General features: G+C 36.2%; 1 protein-coding gene across 9 annotated transcripts in view; it reads right to left on the reverse strand.

Moving 5' to 3' along the window:
• Positions 1-12,525, reverse strand: part of Zranb3 (zinc finger RANBP2-type containing 3) — a 226,460-nt gene that overhangs the window by 42,322 nt on the left and 171,613 nt on the right. For all 9 annotated transcript variants that reach the window (XM_074070642.1, XM_074070641.1, XM_074070638.1 and 6 more), the window contains one exon: positions 2,471-2,882. In XM_074070642.1, coding sequence (XP_073926743.1) covers positions 2,471-2,882 — 412 coding nt within the window. The remainder of the gene's footprint in view (positions 1-2,470; positions 2,883-12,525) is intronic.

Raw genomic sequence — 12,525 nt, forward strand, 5'->3', positions numbered from 1 at the left:
TAAATATTAGCATTCAATGTAGTCTATACCACATTTTTCTCTAAAGCACTATATACTGAATTAGCAACCTTTATACACTGCAATATCTAATACGGCTTCTTCAAATTTCTGGATCCTCCAGCAATACCACTCTTGGGGATATACCCAAAAGACTGTTACTCCAGAGGCACCTGCACATCCATGTTTATTGCGGCACTATTCACAATAGCCAAGTTATGGAAACAGCCAAGATGTCCCACCACTGACGAATGGATTAAGAAAATGTGGTATCTATACACAATGGAATTTTATGCAGCCATGAAGAAGAATGAAATGTTATCATTCGCTGGTAAATGGATGGAATTGGAGAACATCATTCTGAGTGAGGTTAGCCTGGCTCAAAAAACCAAAAATCGTATGTTCTCCCTCATATGTGGACGTTAGATCAAGGGCAAACACAACAAGGGGATTGGACTATGAGCACGTGATAAAAGCGAGAGCACACAAGGGAGGGATGAGGATAGGTAAGACACCTAAAAAACTAGCTAGCATTTGTTGCCCTTAACGCAGAGAAACTAAAGCAGATACCTCAAAGCAACTGAGGCCAATAGGAAAAGGGGAACAGGTACTAGAGAAAAGGTTAGATCAAAAAGAATTAACCTAGAAGGTAACACACATGCACAGGAAATCAATGTGAGTCAATGCCCTGTATAGCTATCCTTATCTCAACCAGCAAAAACTCTTGTTCCTTCCTATTATTGCTTATACTCTCTCTACAACAAGATTAGAAATAAGGGCAAAATAGTTTCTGCTGGGTATTGGGGAGGGGAGAGGGAGGGGGCGGAGTGGGTGGTAAGGGAGGGGGTGGGGGCAGGGGGGAGAAATGAACCAAGCCTTGTATGCACATATGAATAATAAAAGAAAAATGAAAAAAAAAATTTCTGGATCCTATCCTTTCCTCAAAAAGTTATATGGAAAGTACTGGTAATTTTAGATTCAAAAATATTAATTCTGCTTTTCAATACTTTTGGGGTATATAAAAATCAAGGTTGGAAATCATTATGCCAAATTGTAGTAATATAAATCCAATAATTACAACTTTAAGATACAGTAATCCATTGCTACTTAGAATTTTAATTTTTCTCTAAGCAAATTGTTTCATATTCACAAAGAGTAGTGATTTGTTAAGCTGCTTGCCAAGTTGCTTATTAAATCATGGGCCTAGTAACTTCCAGTGCTGCTTTTGGCATCACAAAGGAAAAATCAGAAGTGTAAAACACAACACATAATAAACTATGATTTTCCCTAAATTAGTTACCTTATATACCTAACATGAGCTGACATTATTTTATAGCTACAATATACTTTATTTTTATTGCCTGTGCCAGTTGGGAATTTCATGGGGTGGTGCTAATTGTGGCAGGGATATTATATGGAATAAGCTTATGATTTCAATTTAGTTCACAGACAACAGGTGCCCACATTACAAATACAACCACCCAGATGGCAGACTTGTCAATTTTGGTAGGAGCACCCAGAAGTGAAAAAGTAAAAACTTAACTACTGACTACATTTTCCTTCAGGTCAAAACTATGACAAAGACAAGAGCAAGGCAGAAGGAAAGGAACTGCAATATCAGAGCTGAGTCTTTGTCAACATCAATATTCAGAAGAATTAAAGGAAAATTAGATGCGAACATTATTACCACAGATAAAATGAATATTTCTAGATTCCAAAACTGTCAACTTTGCATTTTTCATTCACATAAAAATACTCTCTAAAATTGGAAACAAAGAGAATTCTAATGATATTTTTCTTCTGAAAAACATGGATATTAATAAGTATTTCAGAAACTAAACATCAGGAAATGGCATATCTTGCTATAAAATTTACTTGAAGTATGTTTCTGATTTCTAAGTACAAAATAATATGTTTTAGAAAAGAATAAACTCATAAAACAAACATTATATTGGTTCTTTAAAGAAGAAGTATAGAGTAGTTTTTGTGACTTTGTCAAGCAAAAAACATGGCATAAAGTATACCAAGTAGGCAAAGAAGCTACAGTGGATTATTTCAATGTTTAAAAATAAAAATAATTTACAATTTCCTTAAAAACAAGTGTATCTATAGAGGAAAGAAAACAGCAGGTCTATGACTGTAAAGCACATTTGCTACCATAGCAACAGAGCTTCTATTCCTGCCCACTGAATTCACATCCTGCTGACATTAATCAGAAATGTCCATTTGTGCCAAATTAATGCCATATCACAGACACTTGGGGATATACATTCTTGACAGAAGAAGGAGCTTTTTACATTCCACAAGGGATAGATTCACAGTCTTCTCTATGTGAAGTTCTTACTCCATTTTAAAAGCTGAAGTCAATGCTGAGTCACACTACCCTTCAATAACAGCAGTATCTAAAAGCACAGATTATCTCAAGATATTCCTGCCAGCCCCCACCTCCATGGTTACCTTCAGTCTAACTCACCAGCACTGCTTTGAAGATTCTCACACATTTCACAATAAGGAAGTGCAAAATTATTGATATAGGTGCAGAAACCACACTGCCAGTCCTTTCCATGAAGGGGTAGAGTAGGTGACAGGGATTTGGCTTCAGGGACACCTTCCATGAGTGAAAATTTGGTTTGTTTGGGCCAGGACGGTTTCTCCTCTGGTTCACTGTTGTGGTCAGTGGTGGTGATCAATTTCAATCTTTTAGTTTTAGGTTCAAAATTACTTTCACAGTCAATATCTTTGGTAACTATTTTTCCAGAGTCTGATGCCACTATAGCACTTTTTTCCTGGAATATCCTTGATTCATCACAGGATGTCTCCAAGTGTCTTTTTTCAAGTTTTGGTAAAAAGAATGATCGAATATCATGCTGCTTTTCTTTTTCAAACTAGGACAAGCAAACAGTTATCAAATTAAAAAACAATTGTTCTTATTAAATCAAAGAGCTCAATTCCACATTTTTATTAACGATACTGCCTGATCCTTTGAAAACTTTTTGGAAATGGATTCACTTATGCTATGAATCTTCATATATACATATTATACAGGGTACCTTTAAAACATCCATGTACTGTGTGTGTATATCTTTTTTTCTTAGCACATGCTATGTACCAAGTACTTTATATTAACTCATTTAATCCTCATGCCAACTCTATGAGGTACATACTATTATTATTCCCATAATTCAGATGAGGAAACTGAAGCTTCGAAAGAGGTTAGGTAACTTGTCTAGAGAAGTTACTATATGAAAATACACTTCATAAATTGTCAGTTTTATGTGTATGTCAGAGAAAGGAGAGAATTATGTATTTAAAATCACAAGTCAGTCAAGAACCTAGAAAAATGCTTTCATGGCTAAACCATAAACACAGTGTATATAAGCACTGTTAGTCATATTAAAATGTTAACTTGACCAGGAAGCACTTTTCAAACAGCATTAAAAGTATTCATTTGAACAGGTTCTTTAACAGACATATTTTAATAGGATTTTCAAAATATAGCAAATATTTGGTAGCCAAATTCTACCAGCAATTTCTGGTTAAAACACACTGATTTTACAAGAGAGGTAATTTTTCTGATTCCTTGCCTATCTGGAAATGAGTTGGTTTTGCCCTTATCCTTAGTAGTTTTGGTGGGCTTACAAATCTTTAAAGACATTGTTCTGCTTTCTTCCAACATTGATGACGCTGAGTTGTTCCTCTGTAGGTTGAAAATATTTTCTTAGAGGCTTTTAGGAACTTCTATCATTAGTGTTCTAAAATTTTCATAATGACCTCTATCTACCTCTATCTATGTACCTACATCATCTACATTTATATGCCTTAGATGTTGTACTCAGCACTCAGGATGCCTTATTCATTTTAATAACATTGACTAGTTTTCAGAAATTTTTTTTGTTTGTTTGATAGTTTCTTCCTTTTCATTTTCTCTTTTCACATTTTCTGGCATTCATGTTAACATAACATTGGACCTAAACATTTATGTCTCATCTTTTGAGCATAGTTTTCTCCTTTTTTGTCTTTTAGCACTCTAAATTCCAGTTTTCCTCTATCTTTAATCTCTGCTATAAATTTAGTTTGGCAGTCATATTTTTAACATCTAGAAGTTGCTTCATGTTCCCTCTTCCCTTTTCATAGTATTCTGATTTTACTTGTATTTGTAAAATCATCTGATATTTGAAGATACTAATTAAGAGTTTTTAAAATGTTATCTTCAGGATCAAATTTGTTATTTGTTTACTTCTGTTTTCATACTACGGATTTCCTCCTCAAACGTCTAATGACCTCCAGTTATCCTTTCATATTAAGAATGAGGAATAGGAATGTTGCCTTAGAGCTCAGGACACATGGGGCTTATCACCAAGATTTAATGATAGCATAAGCTGATTGAATGTGAGGGGAAAAAAGATGTTAGGGCTCATAGTGATTATATATACTTTTGTCTCAGACTCCTAGAGTTCTGACTTATAATATGGTAAGGATGATGTTTTCAACTACTGAAATATGAAACACAAAAAAATAAGTTCATTGAAAGGCCAAAAGAGAAGAGATAAGGGAGTAAGCTCACTTTAGACATGTGAGAACTGGTGGATACCAGGGTAGATGGTTTCAGGTAGCAGGTTTGGAGTCCAAAAGAAATGGACAATTGGATTTAGACATTTAGGAATTACTACCCAGGTAGATAAAGTCATAGAAATGGGTGTCATGACATATGGAATTAGTTTGAGAAATAAGAAAAAGTAAAAGACAGAAAGCAGGAGAGCATTAAGGTTGGAATGAGAAAAGAAACCCAGAAGAAAGTCCAAAAGCAAACATTGGGAGAACAGTGGAGTATGTGTGTTTGGTTTTTCATTTATTATACTAGATTTTCAGTATACATTTTCAATCAGAAGAACTTGTGTCCTTTAGTTCTGGGAAGCTTTCTTTCTCTGAAGATGCAGCAAGTGCATCTCTTTATTTGTTCATTATGGGTTGTTTCCTTATTATCTTCCTTGCCTTCTATATTGAATTATTAATGTATGGTATTACAAAATTTTAATTTCAGTGAGATTGTGAGTTGGTGGAGAGTGGATTACAAGAAGCCTATGAGAACTGGACATAAGCAAGGTGAGATGAAGCTTATTGATTTTCCTAAGATGTTTATCTGTATGATGAGATTGGCACAGCCACGGCCACAAAAGAGGAAAATGCAGAACAGCTGCTTCTCCTAAGTTGTTTACATTCAGAGAAGCAGGAATGAAGGTTTCTCCTGTTACAATGTCATGCCCCTCCCCGAGAACTGCTATTCCACCCTGTTTACCACTGGATATAAAAGACTTACTGAAGGAAGATGCTAGGCTTTTGCTTTGAGGCTTTTGCTTTTGGATTTTGGGTGTGAGAGGCTTTTGGAAGGGAAAAGAATTGCTGAAGGGAAAAGGATTGCTGAAGAGAAAAGGAATGCTGAAGGGAAAAGGAACTGCTGAAGAGAAAGTGCTGGAGGAAGATTGCTGAACGGGGATAAAGAATTGTTGAAGGGGAATTGATAAAGGGAAATTGCTAGCAAGTCTGAGGGCCAAGACTTTAAGAAAGAGAGAACATGGGACGGTGCGAGTCTGCACTGAGAACTTTATACATAGGCTTTAGAAAAGCTAAGCTAAAGAAAAGCTACAAAGAACATGGGACAGTGCAAGTCTGAGAACTGGGGATATAAGAAAGCTGAAGAGAGAGCATGGGACACTAAGTCTGAGGGCAAAGGCTTTAAGAGAGATTATGCTAAAGAAAAGCTAAGAGAAAACATGGGATAGAGCGAGTCTAAGGAAAGAGGTTTCAAAGAATAGTGAAGCAAAGTTTTAAAGAACTGTAAAGGAGTCAGGCCTTAAAGAATAAAGACAGAGAAAAGAAGCAGAGTAAATGAAAAGAATAATAGAGAAAAGAAGCAATGAGGGTTGTGCCTCTCCACCTGAACATCCAAAACACCTGGCCTCAACTTTCTGTCTGTCTGTCTATCCTGTGTCCTTTCTGCATCTCCTGTCACCGCCCAGTTAGGTTCAGTAATAACCAGGAACGAGAGAAAAGCTTACTCCATGCCTCTGCTTATTTCTTCTTTTTCTTATTCTTATTTCATGGGTACAATATTTTCTTTTACTTCTTTATGTCTATTAATGATATGTTTGTTTTGTTGTTTTCTTCAGCTCATTACATTATCTGTTTTATATGTGTCTTTGTGTCTTTCTTGGCTTGCCTTAGTGCTTGTTTTTCATGAGAGCCTTTTCTTAATGTCTCATGGCCTTTCAGTGTCCACTCATATTTAAAAATAAGACACTAAAATGCTCAGGGAGGTTACAGGAAGAATTCACTGTAGAGTCACCATTAACAGTTTTGTTAAGAGTCTCAATGAGTTTTTTCTTAGTCTAGTCTCTTCAGAGATAAGACTTAGTGCTAGCCACCAGAGTGATAAAGGTCTCACCATTAAGTAAGGAGTCTTTCATTCAATCTGTTTTTACTTACTGACTTTCTCCCTCAACTGTCTGTCTTCCTGGATGTACATTTTAAAACATTTTTAAAGAGGAGTAAATAAAACAACAGAGGTCAGTATAGCTATATACATAAAATATATAATAGGTCACTATCACATACACTAAATAATGTCTAAATCATATCAGAATTTTCTGTCCCAATCTATATTTTAAGAAATTTCTCTAAAGACTTATGTCTCTATTAAAAAAAATAAAAATTTTAAGATTTGGTAAAACAAAAGCAATTCTCCCAAAAAAAACAAAACAAATCTTCCAAAAAAAAGAATTCCCAAAACCTTCAAATATAGAAGAGCTCCTTAATATAGGTATTTTTCAAGAGAACTTCTTGTACTGTTTAAGCAATGCCCAATTTGAGAGATTCTCATTGTGTGCCAAAGGCAAATTGAGTGGAAAGGTCAGCAGGGACTAACAGTGATCAGAAACTGATACATAGCTCTGCCTCTAAGGGAGGGTGCTAACAATCATGGGAGTGATCAGTGGATATGCTGTTCTGAAACCACATGCCACTGGGTAATAATAAATTGACAGTTTAGCTGTCAATAAATCGATAAAATACAGAAGGGGAGTGGATGAAAATCACTTTAACAATTTCTCTAGCCAAAGGCTTCACTAAGAATATAATTTTAGCAAAAGAAGAGGGTAAGATTAGCAATGACTTTAGCTAATTTATGACTTATGACTTCAAGGATATTAATTACTTAAGACAAACCTAAACTGGGTACTAAAAATGTAAGTCCATAGCAAAAACCCTTGTTCCTTCCTATTATTGCTTATACTCTCTCTACAACAAAATTAGAAATAAGGGCAAAATAGTTTCTGCTGGGTATTGAGGGGGTAGGGGGGAGAGGGAGGGGGCGGAATGAGTGGTAAGGGAGGGGGTGGGGGCGGGGGGGAGAAATGACCCAAGCCTTGTATGCACATATGAATTAAAAAAAAAATTAAGTGCTACTCTACTACTTGAGCCACACCCCTAAAACACTTTTTGCTTTTAGTTATTTTTCATATAAAGTCTCAGGCTGGCCTCCCACCTCAATCCTCCTACATATCCTGTGTAGCCGGGGTTGCAGGTGTGTACCACCACACCAGACTTATTTGCTGAGATGGGGGTCTCGCTAACTTTTTGCCTGGGCTGCTGTCAAACTGATCCTCCCAATCATTACCTCCTGAGTAGCTGGGATTACAGGCCTCAGTCACCACATCCAGGCCTGTACTAGAGGTTTTAATAGCTCCATTTCTTTCCCTAATTTTCTGCAAGTAAAGAGAAATTAAGAAAGAGTTTGGATGTGAATATGCAGAAGGATGGCAATCCTAATTCTTTTTAAAGAAAACAGATAGATGAATTCTTAGATACTTCATAAAAACTCCTCTGGCTTCCCTCAAAGAATAATTTTTAAAAACTAATAAGTACCTATATAGTATATCCTGTGCAGGCACAAAATGTGCCAGCTAAACTCCTGAGCCCATCAATGTAACTGGACTCTAAATCACTTCTGATAGACAGCAAATGACATGTGCAATGTTCGCAGAGTTGAAAGTGGGAAACTGCTGATGAGGTGAGTAGGTGAGGTGAGTAGAGGAAAGCACATGGATTCTCAACTCTCATGAGTTGCAGGACGCAAAGGACTTGCATGTCATGTGGGTTAGCTTAAAACAAAATACACTGCACACGATGCTGTGAGACAAGACACATCATCACCACTGACTCCCCAAAGAGATTCCAGCCCATAGTTAGGACATGGCTGGTTAATAAAAGAAGAAAGTTGTTTTTTAACAAAATACTGACTTATAGACACATATACTAACTATAAACTCAAAATGTATACAAGATGCTTCTATGATTTTTACATTGTCTTTTAAATCTCAAGCTAGTTTTCATTGAGTATCCATATTTAGTAGAGTTGGTGACACTTCTAAAGCTTTCAGTGGATTCACTGATTAAAACATTAGCGAATAAGGCAGTACGAAATAATTATAAACAGAACACTTCCCAAACAAATGTATTTTGCAAAAAATGTTACATTTATCAATAATGCGACTCCCTGCCACTTAAGAGGCTAAAGAAACAACCTTGTTGGTCTCACCAAAATAGACGAGGATCTTCAAATTCCAACAGCGATACTAGTAACTACATATTCAGTACCCATACCATAATGTCAGATTGATATTTAAAAAATAAATGAGTTTGGGGTGGAGGTGTGGTTCATGTGCCCCAGGATTGCCAAAAATAAAGAAAAACTAGTGACTTTATTATTATCATTTTTCTTAGTGATAGAATAGGCAACTAACAGAGAAAGACAAAATATTTTTATGACTTAGTAAAGCTTTATTTCTTAATAGCAATATTAAGTTAAAAAGGCTTTTGTCTTTTGCAACAACATTCATATACTAAGAAAAGACCTTACAGTAAGTTATTGACAAATATCCTAACTTACCACGACTATTTGTACTTCTAAAGAAATAATTATAGTACATGACTCTTTCAATGTGTGGTAAATAAGGTACTTCAGTGTAGATGTTTCAAAAAAGGAGACATGATCTGAGTCTACAGTAATTTTCTTTATAAGGATTATGGGAAAATGTAGTGAAGTCAACATGCCCATGTCATAAAGATCATGGAAGACAGGAGAACATATTCCTATTTTCAGTTATACAGCTGATGCTATCATTATATTCCTTTCTTTTGTCCAATTATTGTTTATGAAAAACGAAAGATACTGCCTTTGGTGAGAAGTGCTGGGAATAAAAACTGCAAAATGATTAAGATGGCAAAATGCATGTTTTTATCTGAAAGGCTCAGAAACTTATCTTTTTGCTCACTCTGTGTGCACCATAATAATCTACTGGTTTTTTCAGACAAATACCCTGGCCATGATGATAGGATTAAAAGTCAGTTATTAGACCCGAAGGAGAGGAAAAGGAAATCCAGTAAAACTCATAAAGCACTTCAAAGCTTGGTGTTATTCTAGCAGAGCACAGGCCACCAGCAAGAGCACTGATGTCAGCATTAATAGACTTTGATTAAAGGGGAGCTCTGGTAGGAGCTATTACTGCCTCATGTCATTCAGCTCCAGTTCCTAAAAGAACTAATAAACCTCTGTTTCACAAATGATGATTGGGACATCATGCTGCTCTCCTGAAGGACAGTAGATTGATGACTGGAACTGCAACTAAACAGTGCTCAATAACATTTGTAAACAGGCCAAAAGAGCCTGTTTTTAAAGGATACAGAATGACAGAAGTAGGGTTTTAATCACCTAACTTTAAAAAGTGTATTTAAATTAACCTAAAACAGAAATGACTGCCTTCCCCTACCCTTTATTTTCCAAAAAGTCCACTCCCATGCAGTTGTACAAAATTTTGACAGTGATTTATTCTTAGGTACATCTAGTTTTCTCTGCAGGCACAGAGAAAATAGAAAAAACAAATGAACTTTAAAAAAAAGTGGTTAAAAATGTTATCAATTTTTAAAATGATGATATTAAAACCACTACATACATACGTCTTTGGGAATGGTTGTCTGTTAGAATGTTAGAATTTATGGAAATCTATTATAATGTGGACATCACTAGAATATAACTCAGAAGGTCAAATTAATTGACCTTTATTGATTATTTTCTATGTGCCTGTGAGCCATATTTTTAAGCCAGGACATTAGGTAAGGTTCAGAGATACTTCAAACTCCTCTCCTACTAGCACAGTCTCTCCACGCTGCATTGCTTATCACATTATCTATAAAATCCTCTAGTACGATCCAATTTTAGACTACACTAGACCTCATCCCATAGCTTCAATCTGTCCTCTCCTTATCTACCTCCTTGCCTTTTGCTGTGGCATTTCCCTTAAATGCCTGCTTCAATCTTTACTACCTTTTTTTTGTACATGCTGCAGGACAGGATTATGACCCAGGCCTCATTTTGTTGATTCTACTCTGAAATGTATGAAATTTTCTTTTTCTGGAGTTTGAACAACTAAGGGCCTTGTGCTTGCTAGGCAGATGACTACTACCTGAGCCACTCCTCCAGCTCTTTTCACTTTTTGGTTATTTTTGAGATAGGGTCTTGCTTAATTCTTGGCTGGCCTGGACTGCAAGCCTCCTGTTTATGCCTCCCAGAGTAGCTGGGATGACGGACATATGCAACTATGCCCAACTTTTTCATTGGATGAAATGGGATTTCACTAACTTTTTCCTAGGCTGGCCTCAAACCATGATCCTCCTCATCTTCTCCTCCTGAGTAGCTGGGATTACAGCCTTGAGCTACCACAACCATCTCTATTTTTATGTTCATCATACTGCATTAAAAAATTGGTTTATAACTGTCTCTCCCAAGTAAAAAGTACGCTCCAAAGGAAAGTCACCTATTTTCTTCATGCTTGCATCCTCACATGCTGGCATATAATTTTTTTTTTTGAAAGAACAGCTTTATTGAGCTGAATGTGGTGCTTCATGCCTATAATCCCAGCACTGGAAAGGCTGAGGGATGAGGATCCCGAGTTTGAGGCCATCCTGAGCTACATAGTGAGACCTTGTCTTCAAAAATAAAACAACTTTATTGAGATGTAACTCATATGCCACAAATTTATCCTTTTAAAATGTCCAACTAAATGATTTTTAGTATATTCAGAGTCATGCAGTCATTACCACTGTTAAATATAGAATATTTTCATCAGTCTCAAGAAGAAACCCTATACTCATTAGATAGTTACTCCCTCCTCGAAGTTCCTGGCAACCACTAATCTACTTTATGTCTCCATGGATTTGGCTCTTCTAGCTAATTCATATAAATGGAGTCATATAACATGTGGACTTTATGCCTGATTTCCTTCAGGCCCTCATTCCTATTTAAAGCCAAATAATACTCCATTCTATGAACTAATCATATTTTGTTTATCCAGTCAACCGATGGACATTTGGATTGTTCTAGCATTTTGACTATTCTGAATTATGCTGCCAGAAGAGTCATGTGTAAGTTTTTGTGTGGACATATTATTTTCAATTCCCTTACAAGTAGAATTGCTGGGTCGTACACTTTCTACTTCACATTTTGAGAATCTGTAAGGCTGTTTTTCAAAAATGATTATAGCATTTTTCTTTCACTGTACTGTATGAGTGTTCTAATTTCTCTACATCCACATCGGTATTTGCTTTCTTTCTTTCATGTTTGCTAGGCAAGTGATCTACTACTTAAGCCACAGCCCTGGTCCCTTTGCTTTTTAGTTTGTTTTTTCAGATAGAGCCTCATGATTTTTCCCAGGTCGGTCTTGAACTGTGATGTTCCTGCCTCCGCTTCCCAAGCAGCTGAATTATAGATGTGTACAACAATGCCTGGTTAGTCTTTAAGACAGGGTCTTTTTTTTTTCCCTCTCAGGGAGCATTTTTTCTTTTTTGAGAAGCTGAGATGTATTGTGAAGAGTTACACATCAGCAAAAGAGAATTACTACTAAACAACAAAGAGAAAAGTAGCAATGGATTGAATGGGAAGTTGTGTGGGTATGGAAAGTAGTAGGAAAATTGGCTTTGAGCTAGGTAAGACACAAAAAAGTGCTTCTTTTTATTAGCTCTTAGATATTTTCAGTAATAGGGGGAGAGCATTGCTGGTTTGAGGGAGATTGACTGGAGATTTCAAGCTCTTCCCAAGTCAAAGTAGATATACAACTTCAGTGAGATCTACCTGGCTCTCAAACTAGGTGAACATTTCAGCAGCAAGTGATGTACAAGGTAATTTCTCCTCTTCCATATGGGTAATATTGTTATCATAATGTGAAAAGCACAACACAACACAGAACAATAAGCAAAGCAGTACTCCAAATTGGAGCTTTAAATAAATGAAGAATAGAAGAGTGGTCTCAAAGGAAGGAGGCAAGACAAAACACCTATCACAGTCTTTGAAGAGAGAGAAATAATGAAAATATACAGGACTAACCGAAAGCCCATTGTCATGACAGGCAGCAGACAGAGGCTCTGGAAACCAATGTCTAAGAGCCAAGGTATCTACATAATATAGGGTCTTACTTTTTC

The sequence above is a fragment of the Castor canadensis genome, chromosome 4 (genome assembly GCF_047511655.1).
Source record: "Castor canadensis chromosome 4, mCasCan1.hap1v2, whole genome shotgun sequence".
Classification (NCBI taxonomy): domain Eukaryota; kingdom Metazoa; phylum Chordata; class Mammalia; order Rodentia; family Castoridae; genus Castor; species Castor canadensis.